The sequence below is a fragment of the Salmo trutta genome, chromosome 33, assembly GCF_901001165.1.
Source record: "Salmo trutta chromosome 33, fSalTru1.1, whole genome shotgun sequence".
Taxonomy (NCBI): Eukaryota; Metazoa; Chordata; class Actinopteri; order Salmoniformes; family Salmonidae; genus Salmo; species Salmo trutta.
In genome coordinates, this window is record NC_042989.1 from 2,933,668 (window position 1) to 2,956,891 (window position 23,224).

At 43.4% G+C, this 23,224-nt stretch overlaps 2 protein-coding genes across 2 annotated transcripts in view; one reads left to right on the forward strand and one right to left on the reverse strand.

Moving 5' to 3' along the window:
* Positions 1-8,247, reverse strand: part of LOC115172211 (intersectin-2) — a 36,261-nt gene extending 28,014 nt beyond the window's left edge. The window contains exon 1 of the mRNA XM_029729405.1: positions 7,971-8,247. The gene's annotated coding sequence lies outside the window, so the exon portion shown is untranslated. The remainder of the gene's footprint in view (positions 1-7,970) is intronic.
* A 7,508-nt stretch (positions 8,248-15,755) lies between these two features.
* Positions 15,756-23,020, forward strand: LOC115172210 (GC-rich sequence DNA-binding factor 2-like). Its single transcript, XM_029729403.1, is given in 16 exon segments — positions 15,756-15,898; positions 16,137-16,379; positions 17,209-17,315; positions 17,520-17,647; positions 17,801-17,984; positions 19,598-19,721; positions 19,878-19,941; positions 20,060-20,145; positions 20,368-20,567; positions 20,770-20,914; positions 21,029-21,150; positions 21,515-21,591; positions 21,716-21,782; positions 22,051-22,197; positions 22,389-22,522; positions 22,628-23,020. Coding segments are annotated over 16 exon segments (1,995 nt in total). The 5' UTR covers positions 15,756-15,834; the 3' UTR covers positions 22,731-23,020.
* Positions 23,021-23,224: the final 204 nt, after the last annotated feature.

Below are 23,224 nucleotides of genomic sequence, written 5' to 3' on the forward strand. Positions count from 1 at the left end.
GTGAATTTCAAACCCAGATGTGAAGGGGTTGGACGGGGGTACTGGTGGCACACAAGTGTGGTAATAGTGTAGGGCGAAGAGACAGAGGGAGGGATGGAGGAAGACGATAGGAGGGGGGGGGGTAGTACAGGAGAATGTGGTCAAGCAAGATGGCCTCACAATGGGGAGCGTGCTAACCATCTGCTCCTTCTATTCCCTTCTTCCTGTGGGTATTTATCCCTCTTCTGTCCCCTAAGTCCCTCCTCATATCACTTTCCCTCTGAACCCATGTGTCTCTCTCATTCGCCCTCCCAACTTACTTAGGATTTAAGGTGGAAGATGTTAGGGGTTGTTTCTGCCTACGTCTGTATCAGTGAGAGAGGTGTCCGTGTACAGAAATACAGGATGCAAATTGTTTTTTGTGAACAAACACACAGGGATCCCCTTCTGTGGAGCCTGCTGACACATACAGCAGCCTGCTCTGTCTGTACAAACACACACAAGCACCCAGCCTTGCTGTTATTTGCATGTGTTTTGCATCGTGTGGTAAAATCAGGAGTGGGTCAAGCTGAAAAAAGGTGAACACTGAGCAGCACAACAGTAGAGACTGGAGTCTCGACAGGTCAGACAACACCATGTTAAAAATAAATAAAAGCAGACAACACAATGTTAAAAATAAATAAAGCATCAGATCAGATGATTCTACACTGACTACATCCTCGTTGAGAATGAAAGATAAAATACTGCGACGGTGTGGGAACGGTGTGGGAACTCTGGGCCAGTAGAGATGGCATCATCACCACACGAGTTAACCCTGTCATTATTCTCCCCTCTCTGTCAGACACAAGTGTATTTGATTTTTTGTTACCTGCCGATCAGGGCTGAGATCCAGAGAGTTAACAGGAAGGAGAGAGAGTAGGAACAATGCAGAGTCACTGCATATACCTAACACTGGTCTATTTCCCATCTGAGCATTAAGAGTCTCTCCCTGAAACAGAGCTCACACAGACACAGCCACTAGGGATGGGCATTTGACTGATAAGTACACACATTCTTTTATTTTGAGTACTCTAATAACAAAAAAAACACTGAACAAGGCCCGCACTGGAAAGTAATTTCAGCATTTATCAACATTGAGTGTACAAAACATTAAGAGCACTGTCCTAATATTGAGTTGCACACCCTTTTGCCCTCAGAACAGCCTCAATGCGTTGGGGCAAGGACTCCACAATGTGTCGAAAGCGTTCGAAAGGGATGCTGGCCCATGTTGACTCATATGTTTCCCACAGTTGAATCAAGTTGGCTGGATGGCCATTGGGTGGAAGACCATTCTTGATACACACAGTAAACCGTTGAGCGTGAAAAACCCAACAGCGTTGCAGTTCTTGACACAAACCAGTGCGCCTGGCACCTACTACCATACCCTGTTCCCAAAAAAGGAATATTTTGTCTTGCCCATTCACCCTCTGAATGGCACAAATACACAATCCATGTCTCAATTGTCAAAGCTTAGAAATCCTTGTTTAACCTGTCTCTTCCCCTTCATCTACACTGATTGAAGTGGATTTAACAAGTGAGATCAATAAGAGATGATAGCTTTCACCTGGATTTAATAATTATTCCCAAGGTTACAAACCAAAATCAGTCTTTCGATATACAGACATTTTATTTAGTTTATCCTGCCTGTTCTTTGGAATTTTCAAAATGGATGAACAATTCCACATTGAACACTGCATGGTGATGAATTACAGCCACGACATCTGTTTGGTGAGTACGTATATATGCTTTTCTGATGAAAATATGAAAAATGTTTCTTCATATTTTCAGTGTGGAACCTGTCTATATTTAGAGGGGGGTAATAGCCTAGACCAGTGGTTCCCAAATGTTTTATAGTCCTGAACCCTTCAAACATTCAACCTCCAGCTGCGTACCCCCTCTAGCACCAGGGTCTGAGCACTCTCAAATGTTGTTTTTCGACATAATTGTAAGCCTGCCACAGACACTATACGATACATGTATTAAACATAAGAATGACTGCGAGTTGTCAAGCTCTTATAGGACCGGAGAACAAATAATATAATAATCAATAATTTTGCTTTTTATTTAACCATCTTACATATAAAACCTTAATTGTTCATCAAAAATTGTGAATAACTCATCACAGGTTAATGAGAAGGGTGTGCTTGAAAGGATGCACATAACTCTGCAATGTTGGGTTGTATTGGAGAGAGTCTCAGTCTTAAATAATTTCCCACACACAGTCTATGCCTGTATTTATTTTTCATGCTAGTGAGGGCCGAGAATTTAATCTCACATAGGTACGTGGTTGCAAAGGGCATCAGTGTCTTAACAGCGCGATTTGCCAAGGCAGGATACTCTGAGCGCAGCCCTATCCAGAAATCTGGCAGTGGCTTCTGATTAAATTCAATTTCATAGAACCGCTTGTTACAATTTCGATGAGGCTCTCTTGTTCAGATATCAGTAAGTGGACTGGAGGCAGGGCATGAAAGGGATAACGAATCTAGTTGTTTGTGTCGTCAGTTTCGGGAAAGTAATTGCGCACCCAACTCACTCAGGTGCTTCGCTATATCAGATTTGACATTGTCCGTAAGCTTGAGTTTATTTGCACAGAAGAAAAAAAATCATACAATGATGGAAAGACCTGTGTGTTGTCCTTGTTAAAGCAGACAGAGAAGAGCTCCAACTTCTTAATAATAACCTAAATTTTGTCCTGCACATTGAATATAGTTGTGGAGAGTCCCTGTAATCCTAGATTCAGATCATTCAGGCGAGAAAAAACATCACCCAGATAGGCCAGTCGTGTGAGGAACTCGTCATCATGCAAGTGGTCAGACAAGTGAAAATGATGGTCCGTAATGAAAACTTTAAACTCATCTCTCAATTCAAAAAAACGTGTCAATACTTTGCCCCTTGATAACCAGCGCACCTCTGTATGTTGTAAAAGAGTTACATGGTCGCTGCCCATATCATTGCATAGCGCAGAAAATACACGAGAGTTCAGGGGCCTTGCTTAAAAGTTAACCATTTTCACTGTAGTATTCAAAATATCTTTCAAGCTGTCAGGCATTCCCTTGGCAACAAGAGCCTCCCGGTGGATGCTGCAGCATACAAAAGTGGAATCGCGTTACCACTCTACTATGTCTCCGTCATGGCTTTTGCGCCATCAGTACAGATACCAACACATCTTGGCCACCAAAGTCCATTTGATATCACAAAGCTGTCCAGTACTTTAAACATATCCTTTCATGTTGTCCTGGTTTCCAGTGGTTTGCACAGCTCCTGGACATATACCAGGAGCTGTGCCAGGCCCGCCACGTCTGATGACTCATCCAGCTGTAACGAATAGAATTCACTGGCTTGTATACGAAGCAGTAATTGTTTCAAAACATCTCCTGCCATGTCACTGATGCGTCGTGAAACAGTGTTGTTTGATGAAGACATTGTATGTATAGTTTTTTGGGCCTTTTCCCCCAGCATTGTCCCAGCCATATCCCCGGCAGCAGGAAGAATTAAGTCCTCCACAATAGTATGGGGCTTGCCTGTCCTAGCCACTCGGTAGCTCACCATATAGGACTCTTCTAGCCCCTTCTTATTAATGGTATCTGTTGCTTTTATACATGTCTTATTACTCAAAAGTCGTCTTAATTCTCGCTCAAAAAACTCTGGTGGCTTATTTTTCAAATTGGCATGTTTTGTTTCTAAATGTCTGCGTAAGAGTGAAGGTTTCATCGAGTTGTGAGATAGTACTTTTGCACATATAACACACTGTGGCGGCTGAAGAAAGGCACTACTCCCAATATAAGTGAACCCCAAATCAATGTAGTTCTCATCATATTTGCGCCTCTTCGATGGTCCAACGTCCCTGTCTGTTGTTCGGTGCTTTCCCGGTTAAGGAGGCAGTAGCTCTTCGGCTGCATCAGATTCACAACTGTCAGTATCCATGCTAGCTGGGCTAACAACAAATGTAGCGTTACTGATGCTAGCATTGAATGTGCTCGTGGAAGGAGATCACCTTGTGTCGTCGACAGGTGCAGGTGTAGTACTGCTGGTAGTAGCAGTACTATCAGTAGAGCTGGTATGTGTCTATGGACGCGGGCCTTCATTTTTTAAAACCATTTTCGAGCAAATGGAATGAGCAGCAGCTACGTTTGGCTTCATACGGACCGTTAATGGAATTTGCACAAGAGAGTAACGGTTAATGTGATTGGATGTTAATTATTTGACTAGGCTACCTGTATTTGACATTGTGTTGTTATTTTGCTGAACACTAGATGGTTTAATTTTATTTTTGGCAGTGAAACGAGGATACTCAGGCGAGAATTTTTTTTTTTTTTAACTCACTCAAATGTATAGCCCCGTTGAAAAATATAAATGGACTGCTTGAAAGTGTGTATTATTTGGCGAACCCGCCGACAGCATTGCGCGTACCCCTGGGTGGGAATACCTGGCCTAGGCTAACCAATTTTAATGGCACTAGCAGCTCAAAGTATCTTAAGTGGAAAGTGGAAAATAGACAGGATGAAAATATTCCAAAACGGCAGCTCGTTTTTTTAGAACACATATTTTCCTACTTCAATCAAACAGTCCATTTTGAATTTGTGATAAAACTGTCATCATTTGGCAAGGAATGTTGCTTGTGTATCTCATCAGTTATATAAATTTTTTTAGGCATTTACTTCTGTAGGCCTAACGGGAGCATGTGTGCACACTCGTGTGTGTGTGTGTGTGTGTGTGTGTGTGTGTGTGTGTGTGTGTGTGTGTGTGTGTGTGTGTGTGTGTGTGTGTGTGGAGGAAGCGGTCAAAACGCAATTGAGTGAATGAGACAGAGGGGAAAGGGAATTTAGGGAGAAGAAGAGTGTGATGCTCGGGTTGGTTTGTTCTTTGTTGTGCCCGGGAAATGCACTTGTACAAATGGAACACTAGAGTCAATGTTATTTTGCTTTGTCTTCAAGACAAAATTTCACTTGCTCGTTCCGCCAGCCACAAAGCACATTCCAGCAAATAGTTCCACTAACAAAAAAAAACAAGCTTTGGCATCAGTTCGTGTACTATGGTACTCAAGCCCATCCCTTATATAGACACGCACGAGCCTTCCTGTCCGTCACAGCTCAGGAATGCAGACTGACAGTTCTGAGGGGGAGATGGAGAGAAAGGATGAAGGCTGAGAGAAGGAAAGAGGAGAACAGAGTTGATATAAGGTAAATATAGAGGGACAGGTCTAGCCGTGACGTGGCCTAAAGCTGATCTCACCATGGTGATATAATGAGTTTAAATGGCAATAGGGGCTTTGGAAAGAATCACTGCAACATGGCCTGTACTTGAAATGAATTCTTCACCACTTCAACCACTGTGCTCTTACAATTAACTTCCATCACCATGGTGTCTGTTAGGTGAATCACTAGCTCTAATGAAGACAAGCTGTAATGAAGACAGACGGACAGACAGACAAACCTACTTTCAACTCTCTAAGCCCTGCAGTGTCCATATTGCGACATCTCCGACTGGCTTAGATTAATGTTTACTTTTCTTTCTTTCGAAGCACGTCTCGCCCTAGCTCTACCTACATTGCTTCATCCTGGAGCCTTTGGGTGGGTTCCATCCACATGCACCAATTCTACACAGGCATCATACACAGGCCAGCGCAGATTCTCGTTATAGCTTGAAACATGTTGAACACCTCTCCAGACATTGTAAAGATTTCATTATCTTTGTGGATCTACATAGAATTTATCTAATTGGACCCGCGCCACCGTCTCCCCAGCGAGCCACAGAGACAAGATGGAGATCAAGTCCTCTGCTCAGAGAGAGAAGATTAGCTCAATTGAACTCTTCTAAACTGAATTGACTGTCTGGATTAAGGCTAATCTGGATTAGCGGATGTGGAACTACTAAAAAAAAAGATTCCTGATCACAGCTGGAAATCTGCTTGCTAGTAGGGACGGGCCTGAGTAATAGAATACTCGAACGGACATCAAAGCTCGATCTTTAACCAGAGACACGATTTTTTTAAGTACTATAAAACTATTTGGTGGAATGTGCATTGTTGCTGCATGAATGGGAAAGTGGCATTTTTGGCAGAACAGTTGTTTCTGTGAACTGCTGTGCTGTGTGTTAAAAGGCAGATGGATTAGTTTGCTATATCTGTGTACAAAGGTAGGCTAGTGGCCATGACACAGAGAGTCTCTTCCATCACCAACGATGACTGAAACAGTGCTTTTCACCAGGAAGCCAACCAATACACCCTCAATGTGTTGGCTAACCCATTTCCTTGACCAGAGTAGAACTCTGACCTAGCTGTATAACATTCACCCACCTTGTGAGTTATTTGCTGGCCCGTGACTGTTTGGCGACACTTTTCCCACGACCAAAGGTAAATACGCAATCGGTAGACGGTTCTGAACGAAAACTCGTTGTTTGCGTCACCAAGCAGTGTCCATGAAATAATGATATTCAGTTGTTAGAAAACCAATGAAAACCAAACATGGACTCCATGCGGTGTCTCGCTTAGCGTGCACACCTGTCAGGGTTTCACTCCGGTTTGTCTATCTTATCAGCCTTGCAATCCTGGTATCATGCTGCCGCACAGGAAGTAGAACGAAGCGCGGGTGCGCAACATTGACATCCATGTTTGGTTTTGATTTGGAGGAGGGTGGTAGCGTCTAACAAGTGGATTTAATTGTTTCCTGGGCACTGGCCGACGATGTAAAAAACGCATTCCTTATCAGACCCGTCCACGAACTATGGATATACTCTCAGGCTTGGGAAAAGCATTACCAAACAGGCACAAGTACAGCAAATATCTTGCACGCCTCTCCAATGGTATACCCTAAGACAGAATGTTACTGTTAAAATAACTGTACTTTCTGTTATTAACTGTATACATGATGGCGAGCACTGTGGGGTTGTGTGTAGGCATAGTACCCACCAGGATTGATGCATGCCACGGCAGCCATTTTGTGCCGGAGCACACGTCCCACATCGATCGTGACAGTGGAGAGAGAGATGACAATAGGGCGACCACCACTGTCCCCCGGGCCCAGATGCAATCTGCACTTTACACAAGGATCCTTGGACCACAGCCAACCAACCCGTGCCCTGACAGCTCTGTTTATCCCTGTCCCTCACTAGTTCTGATGTTGATCCCTGTTCGATGGCCCTAAAGTTATGGAAAGTAGTCTGTCTGCAGTCTGTATGACAGTGTTAAATAATCAACCTTCAACATCTGTATACTGACACCAGGTGAGTCCGGACCATTCAGCACTACCCAAATGAATACAGACAGGACAGTACAGGCTAACAAATATAATACCACGTCCACTATTAATGACAGCTTTAACAGGAGCCTGCCTGGGGGATGGGATTTTAGGTAAGTGTTGAATCACAACACCAAGCTTTGCTGCCAGAAAACAAAAACGATGCATAGGCATATCCTGTTTGGAATGACCTGGTAGAATAATGATTGACAATGATGTGGAGTCCCTGAGTTCAAGTGGAGGATAGTTTAATTATGAATAAGAGCAGCAGTAGAATCAGAGCCACTTCGCAGAGCGCTACATTGTACAGTAAGTGCAATTGCTATCTCATCTAAAGTTGATACACTAACGTTACTGGTGCTTTCCCTTTACTTGTCTAAAGCGAGAGAGACACGTTTGTAACCTGTTCAACAAGTTATGTATAAGGAATCTGAGGGAGCTAGCTAGCTACGTTAACTAACATCACTTTAGGTTAGGTCGTTTTCCTTTTACCAACTTCAAACAAGTTCGTGTGAGGGCACACGTCTAATGGCTGATATAAGTTACATATTTCAGTGTATCAAAATCCCTAAGCGTAATAACATGATTAGTTAAGTAGTTAACTACATGCAATCAATATTGTATTTTACGCCTAGCAGTAGGTCAATGTTCAAGCAATAACATGGACTCGCTAGGAAAGCAGCAAGGCAGTTTCGGGTAACGCGTTACGTCGCTTACCTCTCACAATCATCGGGCAAAAAAAAAAAATACTTTCTCCACTTTTCTATCCGCAGTGAAAGTCTCCCTGGCGTTATGCAGTCGTTTCGTATTGGCAAAATGATGTAATTCCGAGAAGAATGTCTAGTTTAGTCAACTGGACCTGTTGCTGACAGCTGGGTCACACGAACAACATGGCTGACAGGCGGGTGTGGGTGGACGGTGCGCGAGAACGGCTCCGTTTGACCGGGACTGGGAGGTGGAGAGAGCGTCGGGGGCGCGCGCATGGATTTGCCCTAAACGCTGATCTAAGGTCAGTTTCAGCGGTCAGCTATTGTGCGGTTAAGGCTGGTACTGCGAGAGGGTAAACTGATCCAGAATGTATATGCCTACGGGAATACCGACCTCCCAAGCCAGCCACACACCCATCCACAAGGCTCACCCCTCGAAGTTGCTGCTATTTGATCCATTTTGAATTTCATTGCATGGGGAACAGAGGATCAGAGCCCCATATTAGAACAGAACATTCCAAATGACAGATATAGAGCACCACAGTGGAGTTGTCACAATACCCGTAAAACCTAGCGGTCAAACGGGGAAATGGTTCCAATCGTTTTTCCACCATTCATTTTTCCCATAGGGGATTTTAGAAACACTTAAAATAAGGGCTGTGTTTCGTATAGGCTTACCCTGGCGTGACGTTTTGATAACCATGTAAATTTCTCTAGGACAAGGTGACTTTTATCAATATATTCGCCTGTATTTACCCCCCAGAAATGAAATGCTAATTAGATGCTAATGTGGCTATCATAAAGAACTGCACATGCCATGATGATCTGAAAGAGACTGCTGAATCGAGGCAAAGGTAAGAATCGCTGGATTAACTATCTAATGTTACTCCTATTCGAAAATGCTAATTAGCATCAACGTAGATATTACAAAACTACAAATCCCTGCAAGCTCCTGCATGTCATCTCTAACTGACACCTTTGCTAACAGGTAGTGTCAATTTAAAACTTCCCCATGATAGTTCACAGAATTGTCCATTTAAAGAAATGTAGCCTATTTATTCATTACTACATTTAGCTAACATTAGATAGTTAATCCAGAGATTCTTACCTTTGCTTCGATTCAGCAGTCTCTTTCAGATCATCATGGCATGTGCAGTTCTTTAATCTAATTAGCATTTCATTTCTGGGGGGTAAATACAGGTGAATATATTGATAAAAGTCACCTTGTCCATGAAATATTTACAGTTATCAAAACGTCACGCCAGGGTAAGCCTACATAAAACACAGCCCTTCTTTAACTGTTTCTAAAATCCCCTATGGGAAAAATGAATGGTGGGAAAACTATTGGAACCACTTCCCTGTTTGACAGCTAGGTATATGGGTATCATAACTCATACTGTGGTACTCTATTCCTCTTGTTGGATCAGCTAAAAAGGAGGACTAAGAAACAATTGTAACAAAACATATTTAATATCAGCGTTTTTCCAGACTCCCATTGTGTTTTTTCATTAAGCTATCATGTCAAAGATTGGTAAAATAATCGTATTGAAAATTCATTGCGATTGTGAATGCACCCCAAGCACGACCGAGTCCTCGACACCGACTAACTCCAAGACCCGGAATGCATTGCGAGAGGATTGCGACACATGTACGTCTGATATTTATTTACGACTTAACGTATTGTGATTTATTTACATGGCGATACCCCGATACAGAAAATATGTTCAACAAGAAACCACGAAGACATTTTAGGCAAAGGAAAGGAGACTCGAGCGATGAAGATGAACGGAGAGGGTGATGACCTAGGTAAAACACAAGTTACCGCTGATAGCATAAAGCCCTCCAAGTCGTCGCAGATCAAGTCGGACTCGAGTGGTGCTGAAGACGTAGTGGAAGATAGTGGATCGCGGTTACTAGATCGCCTCACAGCAAAGAGAACAAGGATCGACGAAATAAAATAAACGTGCTCAGCTTCTCTGACGACAAAGGTAGGCGTTTTTTTTTTTTTTTTTATGTAAGCACCATAGACTAGTATTTACCAAAGACCAAAAAGGCAAGTACAGGCCCAATACATTTCTAACGTCACTAATTTAACAGTACAGTGGGCAGTGCATCTGCATCTAAATTCTTACATGGCTTCCCTCCTTGTGCCTTTGTATTTATCTGGAAACACAGGACAGATCGCAGCAATATGTAAAATATCTTCCAGGATTTTGCTTTCACATGCCCAGTTCCATAGTGCAGGTAGAAGAAAGGAGATTAACAAGGAGGGGTGAATCAATTGTATTTCCTTGCCTCCTCAAAACACATTGGAAGAGAAGATCAGAGGGACCTCAGAATTAATCCTCCAATGAATTTTGAGATGGAGACGAGGGAGGATATGAGGAATCAAGAAAACATTTGAGATTCACTCCTCTCCTTAGCTATACAGTGCATCTGGAAAGTATTCAGACCCCTTGACTTTTTCCACATGTTACGTTACAGCCTTATTCTAAAATTTGATTAAATTGCCCCCCCCCCTCTCAATCTACACACCCCAGGTTTAGACATTTTTGCAAGTGTAATTTTTTGGTATTTTTAAATGTCACATTTACATAAGTTTTCAGACCCTTTACTCAGTACTTTGTTGAAGCACCTTTGGCAGTGATTACAGCCTTGAGTCTTCTTGAGTATGACGCTACACGCTCAGTACACCTGTATTTCGGGAGTTTCTCCCATTGTTCTCTGCATATTTTCCCAAACTTCATCAGGTTGGATGGGGAGTGTCGATGCACAACTATTCTCAGGTCTCTCCAGATATGTTGGATCGGGTTCACTCAAGGACCTCTGTACTTTGCTCTGTTCATCTTTCCCTTGAACCTGACTAGTGTCCCAGTCCCTGCTGCTGAAAAACAGCCCCACCGCATGATGCTGCCATCATGCTTCACCGTAGGGATGGTGCAACGTTTCCTCCAGATGTGATGCTTGGCATTCAGGCTAAAGAGTTCAATCTTGGTTTAAGCGGATTGTCATGTGCCTTTTACTGAGGAGTGGTTTCCGTCTGGCAAGTCTACCATAAAGGCCTGATTGGTGGAGTGCTGCAGAGATGGTTGTCCATCAATCTCCACAGAGGAACTCTGGAACTCTGTCAGTTACCATCGGGTTCTTGGTCACCTCCCTGACCAAGGCCCTTCTCCCCCGATTGTTCAGTTTGGCCGGGCGGCCAGCTCAATGAAGAGTCTTGATGGGTCCAAACTTCTTCCATTTAAGAATGGCCACTGTGTTCTTGGGGACCTTATATGCTGCAGAAATGTTTTGGTACCCTTCCCCAGATCTGTGCCTCGACACAATCCTGTCTAGGTCTACGGACAATTCCTTCGACCTCATGGCTTGGTTTTTGATGTGACGCGCTGTCCACTGTAGGACCTTATATAGACCGGTGTGTGCCGTTAAAAATCATGTCCAATCAAGTTGTAGAAACATCTCAAGGATGATCAATGGAAACAGGATGCAGCTGAGCTCAATTTCGAGTCTCATAGCAAAGATTCTGAATACTTACGTAAATAAGGTTTTTAGTTTTTTTTAAATCTTTTATAAATGTGCAAAAAAATGTTTAACCTGTTTAAGCTTTGTCATTATGGGGTGTTGTGTGTAGATTGATGAGGGGAAAACAGTTATTTAATCCATTTCAGAATAAAGCTGTAACGTAACAACATTTGTAAAAATGTAAGGGGTCTGAATACTTTCCAAATGCACTGTACATAGCCAGGAAGGTCTTGCGTGTGTCAAGATTGGAAAACAAACCCACATTATATCTCTATGTGCAGATACTATTTTGCTATTGATTTCTAACCCAGAAACCTCTATTCCCATTCTTACTGACTTAATTAAGAGATGTGGCTATTTTTCTGGCCACCTAATACATTTGAATAAATCAGAAGCTATGCCTCTACGGAGCTTGAGTGACAACAACAATTTGAATGACTTCCTGTTCAATTGGACAAAAAATGGTTTTGTTTATCTTGGGTTAAACATTTCGAATAAACTTCACAACCTGTCTAACGGCAACTTTGCACCTGTATTTAGGGCAGTTAAGGAAGACCTAGGTAGGTAGAGGGACATGCCATTATAATGGTTGGGTAGAATGAATCTGATTTGAAATGAATGTTTTCCCCAGACTGTATCCTCCCCAGGCGGTCCCATTATTTATATAACGAAAAATACTTTTAATTAACTCAGTAAATACCTTTCAGTCTGTATATGGTACAGAAAAAGACCAAGGTTGACAATTAGTAAACTGCAGCTACCATATAATTTAGGAGGCCTGGCACTACCTAATTTGCTATTTTATAACTGGGCATGTCATGCTTGCATAATTGCGGAATGGCTCTGAGATTAACATTGCTCTAATTGGGTCAGTAATGACTCCTGCTTCACATCTTCACATCTTGGGGCGGCAGTGGTTAGAGCATTGGACTAGTAACCGAAAGGTTGCAAGATCAAATCCCCGAGCTGACAAGGTAAAAATCTGTCGTTCTGCCCCTGAACAAGGCAGTCAACCCGCTGTTCCTAGGCCGTCATTGAAAATAAGAATTTGTTCTTAACTGACTTGCCTAGTTAAATAAAGGTAAAATAAAACATTTACAAATCTCCATACTCATTAATCAGTGATAATGTCGCCGGAGGGGGTGGCTACCGTCTTATCGGCTCTTAACCTATTTAGTTATTTTTTTTGCGTTGTTCATAACTTGTTTTGTACATAATGTTGCTGCTACCGTCTCTTCTGCCCGAAAATCGCTTCTGGATATCAGAACTGGGATTACTCACCTCAAATTGGACGAAGAGTTTTTCTTCAATGAGTTGGATATACTACAGGGATATACTACAACAGACACCCGACCAGGCCCAGATCCCCATGATTTGCTGGAAAAGGAAACGGAAGTTTTGCGGGAAGAGATCAGGGTGCCTTGTGAGGATCAGGCGACAAGTGGCTAATCTGCCCTTGCCTTCCATCCTGCTAGCAAACGTTCAATCACTGGAAAATAAATGGGACGAACTGAAAGCACGTATATCCTACAAACAGGACATTAATAACTGTAATATCTTATGTTTCACTGAGTTGTGGCTGAACGACGACATTAAACAATTTAAAGGCAATGCTACCAAATTCTAGTTGAGTGTATGTTAACTTCTGACTCACTGGGAATGTGATGAAATAAATAATAGCTGAAATAAATAATTCTCTACTATTATTCTGACATTTCACATTCTTAAAATAAAGTGGTGATCCTAACTGACCTAAGACAGGGAATTTGTACTAGGATTAAATGTCAGGAATTGTGAAACCTGAGTTTTAAATATATTTGGCTAAGGTGTATGTAAACTTCTGACTTCAACTGTACATATTAGATGAGTAATGCAAAACATGTAAACATTATTCAAGTGACTACAATAAATGCGCTCTCAGGATATGTGATTTACATAAAGTTTAGTGATGTTCTTTTGAAGGCCGTCGTGGTATCGGCTTGAGGAGGAATATACACGACTGTGACTAACCAAGAGAATTCTCTTGGGAGGTTATACGGTCGGCATTTGATTGAGGTGTACTAGGTCGGGTGAACAAAAGGACTCGAGGCCCCTATGTTATCACACCATGAGTTGTTAATCATGAAGCAATGAACTGAGAACCCAACTGACTGTACGGATTCCAACAAAAAATTACAGACCTCTACATGCTTTGTAAGTAGGAAAACCTGCAAAATCGGCAGTGTATCAAATACTTGTTCTCCCCTGTGTGTGTGTGTGTGTGTGTGTGTGTGTGTGTGTGTGTGTGTGCGTGCGCAGAATTCTGATACCTGTTGTTCGTGTAAGGAAAAGGCACTCGTGGCCATCTGTTTTGGACTTTCCCATTAATTACAATTTTCTGGGAAAATCTCAAAATGGAGCTGGAGCATGTGTTCATATATCCTACAAGAATGGCTATTTGTACTGGGTGTTGTCGGGAACAAGCCATCACATACCTTAGATTAGCTCAATCGTCTTTAAAAATGACTCTTTGTTTCCCACAAATGCATTCTCCTTAACTGGATAAAAGACCAGCCACCAACAATAAATCAGTGGTATTGTCAGATCTTTAAAGTGTTACCTCTGTACAAAATGAGTGCTATATTTAGGAACAAGGTAGGTGATTTCTATACGATATGGGACCCCTCTTTGCTATCTCTTCCCCCTAATCATGCATATAAGCAAAGAAGTGTCAATATTATAAATTCTATGGGTCAACTGGACTTGTGGTCGCTTTCTTGTATAAAATCATTGTTTAGCTGTAAGGCCTCTATACTCTGGTAGGGGTATTTTACGTACTACAGCCACACATTTGCCATTGTCAAATTTATAAAGGCATGTAAAGGCAAATATCAAAATAATAATGTTAATGAAATTAATGAGAAATTAAGAGCAGAGAACTTTAAGGGATTGTATAATTCTTACTGTTTTTTTGCTTTGGTGTTTGTTGCTTATGCTATATTTTATGTTGCCTTGTTTCATTTTGGAATTCAGATATATATATATATATATAATTTCATTATGATGACCTGAAACAAGGAAAATAGTAATAATCTAATAAATAGAAAAATATTTATATAAAAGGGAAAATACAATTTGAGATTCATAAAAAACATGTTTTCCCATCTCGAGGTTAAATTAAATAAAAAAAATACTATAGTAAGTGCCAAATAATGTAACAGGGTTGACCGTAACAGGATTAACGATTTATATCTTAAATCAGCCATGAATCCCCTTATGACAGGGGGAATGGAAGCTTGTTTTGTGCAACAGGTAGGGCCAATTGAATTCAAGCTTTACAACAAAATAGCCTGTCAATGGGTAACTGGGTTGACATGTTATGCTTAACCCGCTCAGATTTCTACCACAAAACACCAGAAAATTGCCAAAAAGAGTAGAACCAGTTCACCTGCTTTTACACTGATTTGACCATTACATGTTGAAGATGTTTCTCTAGGGAAATTTTCAATGGATTCATTTGCCCATATTAAAACGAGAGAAACAGGGTTGACCTTAAAATGAGGGACAGACGTAAATAAATCCCTAATCACATTAAATAAATAATAATCTTCAGGAATGACTTTGTCAAAGAAACAAAATAACTAGGGCTTTACAATGATGGTGAAAACTTGGAGAAATGTTGGGGTTAAATGGGTTCAAATCAAGTCGCAAATGAAGTCCCATCCAACTTCCCAGATGTTAGAGGGTGCATGGAGGGACATGTAAAAAGTAGAATTTTGGCCCTTTTGCAAGTCTATTTATATAAAAAAATCTGTTTTATTGAATTCTCCATGTGGTCTATGTTAAAGGACACTTCATTTAATATAACAGGCTTTTTAAAAATGCAATCTTGGTGCACAATTTCTACTTAAAAAGACACTCTTTTCATGGAACGACCCAACTCTTCTTTTCTTCCAATTGGAAGGAAGCGAGTTCAAACTGAAGAAATCGTCAGATAAAGCTGTGGTCTTCCAAGCCAGGAGGAAGGAGGCTTCCCCTGCAAAGACTTCCCGTCCTAATGGCAAGCACAACATTGGCATTTATTGTCAAATTGTCTACTACTACAACCACAAATAATCTAGACGAGACACTAGTCACGGACATAAAAACACAATTTCTTTATGATCACCTATCTATATTGTTGTAAAAACACCCCTGTTTAGGATACACGATTGATCTCTCTAACCATGTCTCGGTGTTGACCCCAGCCAGGAGAGATGTGACTGGTTGCGTCCCCGAAAGAGCAGTCCGGTAGTGATGTGTCCGGAGAAGAGCTGTCCCCAGAGAGCGACGGAGACGCCAAGTCAACCACATCCACTTCTGCCTCCTCCATGTCATCCAGATCATCCAAGTCTTCCAGATCCTCCATGTCCTCCACTCAGAAACATAAACCAGGTCAGTCACGCAGATGGCTAGGCTCGCTCTCCAACGGAAAGGCTGCAATTAATTAAGTAAACAAAATCAAAGAGTATGAATACTTCCATGCACAGTATTATCAAGAGTGAGCTTGTCTTCACTAGTTTTTTTTGCCTCCACACCTGTCTTTGCAAGATAGGGTGGTTCCCCTGGTCTACACAGAGACAGGCGGATAGGCAGTGTTCTGAATGATATCCCTTGTGTTGTTGTTGTGTAGTGGTGATCCCGGACGCGAGGAGGATCCAGGCAGCCAGGAGGCAGCGTCAGAAGGCCAGAGCCCAGAAGGACCACATCTCCCTGGGTAGAGACTGGGAGAGCTCCCCCCGGACCCCAGACCACGAGGACCTGGAGGAACGCAGTGATGAGGAGGATGATGATGATAAGCCAGATGACCATGAGCGAAGGATCAAGTTTGCCCCACGGTCCAAAACAATCAGGGAGAGGATAGCAGAGAAGATGGGGAACAGGAGGAGAGAATGTATTGATTTGTTCTCTCGGATGACCGTTTAAGCTTTTTTTTTTGTACATTCTTTTGCACTAAACATTAGGCTAATACATGGATAATAAACAGACAATCTATAATCAAACCGAATGTTATATGCGTCGGTTATAGAAAGTGGCGTGAGAGTTGTAGCTGAACTAATCCTGAGAATATCAAACATTAGGAACACCTTCCTAATATTCATCAGGGCATGGACTCTACAAGATGTCAAGCATTCCACTGGGATGCTGGCCCATGTTGACTCCAATGCTTCCCACAGTTGTGTCAAGTTGGCTGGATGTCCTTTGGGTGGTGGACCGTTCTTAATACACACGAGAAACTGTTGAGTGTGAAAGACCCAGCAGCATTGCAGTTCTTGACGCAAACCGGTGTGCCTGGCACCTACTACCATACCCCGTTCAAAGGCAGTTAAATATTTTTTCTTTCCCATTCACCATCTGAATGGCACACATACACAATCAGTCTCAATTGTGTCGAAGCTTAAAATCCTTATTTAACCTGTCTCCTCCCCTTCATCTGCACTGATTGAAGTGAATTTAACAAATGGAATCAATAAGGGATCCTAGCTTTCACCTGGTCAGTCTATGTCATGGAAAGAGCAGGTGTTCCTAATGTTTTGTAGACTCGGCGTATATCACACCTCCTTTGACTGGGTGCTGAAATCAGTTGTCGTTATGCGCTTTGTTTTTTAGTCCTTGTTGTGTTGGTACAGGAGGTAGTGAATGTCTTTCTCTCTGTATTTCTGTATCTGGCTCGGTGGCTCACTCCGTGCTTATTAATACTGGAGGGAGTGACGGTGGTGACAGTGGCTCTGATGACCAGGAGAGAGAGGATAATAACCTGTGGGAGGAGCAACAGATTGGGAAGGGAGTGAAGCGACACCCTGGGGAACAGGTAAGATATTCACCCCTCTACTTTCTAAGTCACACACAAACACACTTTCTCTCTCTCTCTCTCTCTCTCTCTCTCTCTCTCTCTCTCACTCCATCACTTCACTGTCTCGTCTGTCTCGTCTGTCTCGTCTGTCTGTCTGTCTGTCTGTCTGTCTGTCTGTCTGTCTGTCTGTCTGTCTGTCTGTCTGTCTGTCTGCCCCTGCAGAGTCCATCAGGCAGTGAAGGCAGTGGCTCTGTGAGGATAAGCATCAGCAGGCGGAAACAGAGAGTCAACATCCCAGAGTCTCTGCCTCCCGTCAGCCTCAGCATGGTCAAGAAGAGGATCACTCGGAAGTGAGTTAATTCATTTATCCATTCATCTATCTTTACATTGGCCTCTCTATACTATATACCTCATGTAATTGAACTACAAAATAAGATGCTTGTCTAGTAAATCTCTCTTTTTCTCTCCTCCTCCCTACATACCTCTCTCCTCCTACTCACCAGACTGTGTGATCTGCGGGAGGTCCACAGGGCTCATGAGGCAGACCTGAGGAGAATGGAGGTGGACATGGACAGCTCTAGAACCTCTCTGGAGAACCTTGAGGACAGTTCCGCCGACCGCCAGCTACGGTTCTACCGCGCCACCACCGCCTACGTTCAGAACCTGGTGGAATGTCTGAGAAAGAAGGTCAGATCAGAGGGCTTCTGGGTAACATGAAGAGTCTGTTAGCATGCTCTGTGCCGAAAGTGTTAGGTGTTTTATAAGTCTTTAAAATGACAAGAAGCACCACCTTGAGGTAGAATGAGTGAAAATGGAGGAAAACTAAACTTCCGGAGGACCTATCATCCTACCACTCCCTCTACCTTCTCTTCCTCTGTATCTGCTGCTAAAACCACTTTCTATCACTCTAAAGCTTCTGCCTCTTTTCCACCTTCTCCTCCCCCCTCAATCCTCCACCCCCCTCCTCCTTCTCAGTGGACGACTTTGTCAACATGCGCTCCTCATTCTCTCAGCCTATTGAGTCCACTGGTCCCACTCACACAGAACTACCCTACGCCTTGACCTCTTTCTCTCCCGATGGAATCCTGCAACTAGTGAGGGAGGTCTGGCCACCGGACAACCAGCCCGCTGGACCCCATCCCCTCCAGACCATCTCTGGAGACCTTCTCCCATTCCTCACTTCCCCCATCCCTGACCACTGATTGCGTCCCCTCTGGCTTCAAAATGGACAGAGTTGCTCCTCGCCTCAAGAAACAAACACTCAACCCATCAGACATCAAACTACAGATCGGTATCCCTTCTTTCTTTCTTTTCTGATATAAAAGGCATGCCTGGCAGACATTTCAGCTTGGATGTCGGCCCACCACCTCAAGCTCAACTTCGACAAGACGGCGCTGCTCTTCCTCCCGGGAAAGGCCTGCCTGCTCCAAAACCACTCCGTCATGGTTGACAGCTCTACAATGTCCTCCTCCCAGAGTGCAAATAACCTTGGTGTGACCTTGGACAACACCCTGTCGTTCTCTGCAAACATCAAAGCAGTGAATCGCTCCTGCAGATTCATGCTCTACAACAATTCCGTAGAGTACGATCCTAACTCACACAGGAAGCGGCGCAGGTCCTAGTCTAAGCACTTATCTCCCATCTAGACTACTGCAATTTGCTGTTGGCTGGGCTCCCTGCTTGTGCATCAAACCCCTGCAACTTATCCAGAGCGCTGCAGCCCGCCTGGTGTGCAACCTTCCCAAATTCTCCCATGTCACCCCGCTCTTCCGCCCACTTCACTGGCTTCCAGTCGAAGCTCGCATCCACTACAAGACCATGGTACTTGCCTACAGAACAGCAAGAGGAACTGCCCCTCCCTCCCTACCTTCAGGCTATGCTCAAACCCCACCCACCCCAACCCGAGTACTCCGTTCTGCCACCTCTGGTCTCTCTACCCTTCCACCCCTACAGGAAGGCAGCTCCCACTCAGCCGTCAAAGCTCTTCACTGTATCTGAAAGTGTCTTAAATAATCCCACAGCACCCCCTTTTGGGAGCTAACACTCGCACATGACTCCCCCCCCCCATACTAGCACCGGCTTTGCTGATGGCTACTTTGAGGAAAAATGTACTTTGACTGTGATATGTGGTTGTCCCACCTAGCTATTTTAAGATGAATGCACTGACTGTAAGTCGCTCTGGATAAGAGCGTCTGCTAAATGACTCAAATGTAAAATGTGGTGATCAGACAGTGTTATTGAGGTTTTTTGGGGGGGTCACATTTTACATGTAATAAAACATATGGATTGATCATCCCTAGGTGGTGGAGATCAACAGTGTGGAGGTGGACATGCACACTCTGCTGTCTGAACAGGCGGAGGCTCTGTCGTCAAGGAGACGAGAGGCCGTACAACTGGAGTCCTCTCGCTTACAGCAGCTCAGCTGTGAGTTGTTCGTGTGTGTGTGTGTGTGTGGTCCCAGTCAGTGAAATGGCGGGAGGTGAACTTTCTACCATAGTTCACCTCCTCACACCGTTGATCTGTTTATTTTTGATTAGCTGTAGTCGGGTGCATTTATAGACTTGCTCTCTCGCTCTCCAGATGCCACTGTTCCACACTGTGAAGGAGATTCAGGGGAAAGCGTGAATGAAAAACAGAATAAATTGTGAGTGGGAATATTCCCTTTATTACTGACACGTCACATCGCTTTAGCTTTTAGGTGAATTCCTTCATTCTTCACTGTATCCTGATGTACTCTATGATATCATTGTCTCTCCATCCAGTGAGCCAGGTGAGGATGACTGTGGTAGCCTGCCGGCCGACAGCGAGCTTTCACCTGAGGAAGAGGCAGAACTGCAGAAGAGGAGAGGTGAGGATTGTAGCTGTTCTGGGCGAGGACAAATGTCCTCCACTTACCAAATGTGTTGGTGACACCTTGATTTTAGCCCAGTATTTAATTTCCAAATTGGTTTCTATATTTTTTATTTTTTTTTATCAAACAATTGGCCATTCTGTTCCTTACAGAATGAGTTAGTGCTAGCTCTCTAACCCATAGAATAACAGACATCTTTTTCCCTCCTGTCTAATCCAGCAGAGATCCTGAGCAGGTCCCAGGGTGTGTTCTGTGACGTGAATGAGGACTTCTGGGTGGTGAAGAAGGTTCTCTCTCGCTTCGATGAATGGAGAGGAGCCTTCTCCGAGTCCTACCACTCAGCCTACATCAGCCTCTGTCTGCCCAAACTACTCAACCCACTCATCAGACTCCAGCTCTTAGGCTGGAACCCCTTACAGGTACGGTATATACACACAAACCCAGCGCAATGGTAAATCTTAGCACTGGCGGTAATGCTAACTGTATTAGCCAAAATCAGCATTGAAAATTAGTACTGGAAGTCTGTGTTTCAGATTTATATCTGTTGACAGAGCTCATTTTCATTTCAAATGTATGTCATTTGAGCGACAGTGCCTCTGTCATTTTCTCTCTGTGTGTCAGGCTGCGGGGGAGGACTTTGAGGCTCTGCCGTGGTACTCTGCTGTTGAGACCTTCTGTCACGGACTGGGTTACCAGGAGGCAGAGCACACGGACCGAAAATCACTGCCTGCTATCATAGAGAAGACCCTGCTACCCAAGATACAAGGTCTACAGAAACACACACCCTATGGATGTGTATAGCACTCCCCTTTCAATGTTGTCATGAGTGTCCCTGTGATTTTACTGAGGTGTGTCTCACTTTAATGTGTCCTCCTCACAGGTATTGTGGAGTTAGTGTGGGACCCTCTGTCCAGCCGTCAGTCAGTGTGTCTGTCTGAGCTGTGTCGCAGGCTGCAGGACGACTACTCTCTGTTTGAGGGAGAGCAGAGCAAACCAGTCAAGGTAACAGTTAAAACTGCTTCCACAGTGCAGAGCCCGCACTCTAGCAGTAATTCTCCCAGCCAGTCATATTTACTACTCCCCACCGGAGTCCTTGGTTCAATCCCCGTGTCCTCCCTTCCTACGGTTGTACCACTTGCCTGTATCCCGACTTTTTTTTTTTTTTTTTTTTTCAAAAAATGTAAAATGGCTTCCACAGACAATCCAACATTCGGACCAAACTCTATTCATGGTTCTAGTCACAAAGAATGCCAGACAGCAGTCACAAAATGAGAGAGCACCTTTTGAAACTTAACTACTACCTTTGAGCTTCAGAATGGAAATAAGTCCTGTTCCCTCTGTCTGTCCCTGTCCTGTCCCCTGCCAGGCGTTTTGAGAAGCAGTGAGTGGCAGATTGGGGAGTTCAGTGGATAATGAAATCTTCATTCCTCACTACCCTAAGAAGTGAGTGACTCCACCAGATATCTCAACACTTAGAGGACATGTGATTTATTTAAGTAGTTACTGGAATTCATGTGTCTTACCGTAGCTTACAGTACTTTACCATAACGGCCTGGTCTTTTGGCAGGTTTTTAGATGACAAGTCTTCTCCACAGAGGCGGTTCAGAGACCAGCAGTTCTGGACAGCTGTGAAGGTACGTAACAACACTCAGTTTAAAGATGATTTTTTTGTTCAACGATTTGTTTTCTAAGAGAGGGGTATAGTGTACTGTGGTGAGGGACTATGTGGCTAGTTTGCCCATTACAACATCTACCAATAAAGTCCAGTCAAGAGATGGGAGGGCTTTCGTCACAGCTCCTTGTGTGCTGCCATGTGCAGCTATTGCCCTGCCTTTACTGCGTGCTCTCTCTTGCCATTTCCGTAACATGCATTGCTTTAGTGGTGTTTCTCTTGCGTGTCAGCTCCTAGGTAACGTGGGCCAGTGGGACGGTTTGATACCTGAACACGCTCTAAAGGAGCTGATGTTGGACAAACTTCTGAACTGCTACCTGATGATGACACTACTCAACGAGACCCAATCTCAGGACTCTGTCCATAAATGCAAAAAGGTGTGTAGGTGAACTGAGTGTGTCTAATGTTAATGTGTTGTCTACGGGGGTTTCGAGGTGTTTCCTAGGGGAGTAATTGCTCTGCCGTCTTCGAGATGGCTCAGTTTAGTGGTGTCATTTTCAGGTTTTTCTCGAATTTAACCGAGATTTATTGCTCTCTCTCGTCTCTCTCCATCTCTTTCGCTGAGCAGGTCGCGGCGTGTTTTCCTCAGTCCTGGTTTAAAGACGTGTGCTCCTGTCCCTCTCAGCTGAAGTCCTTCAGTGACCATCTCCTGCAGACTGCCCATTCAGTCTACAAACAACAGCCTGACCACCCCAACACACGGTAACACTGCCTTACCTACCTCAAATATATACTTTTATGATACAGGCAGAATCATGTGATATGGTCAGGCTAGTGTTTTGATAATGTGGTTTCTATTTCCTGTAGGGCCGTGGTGAGCGATGTGCTGACTGTTCTGGGAAGCATCAAGGCCTGGGACAAGGTGTCGACTATATCAGACAAATACCATTACAAAGACCTGGTGTCCTAGTGTGTCCTACTGTGTCAACCGTACATCATGTAATATTTGTTGTAATTTTGTACATTACACAACTATATTTGAACTTATTTTTTTAATATATAAATACATCTAACAGATGTTTGGTCCAGTTCCCCATCCAAACTGTTTTTATTTTTGTTTCTGTCTTACCTCTTTCAGAAAAAGTCAGTGCTTGTAACTTCATCCCCAGGGCTGAGTATGCATCCATCCTTCAAAAATGTTGTTGAATAGGTCTTAGTGTGTATATATATGAGGAGAAAACAACAAGTTATTTTACAGTATGTAATGGCAGTGGAGTTTTTTTTTTTATTGACGTGTGCAAAATGTATCACAGGTGGCCGGCAGATGGCACTATTTTTCCTTTTTGGTCGTTTGTCTGCGTCCCAACTGGAATCTATGTAGCCGGCTATACACTCGTATCCCCCCCAGCCACCCGGCTCTTACATAAAACATCCTACATTCAGGCTGCAAGGGCATCCATTTCC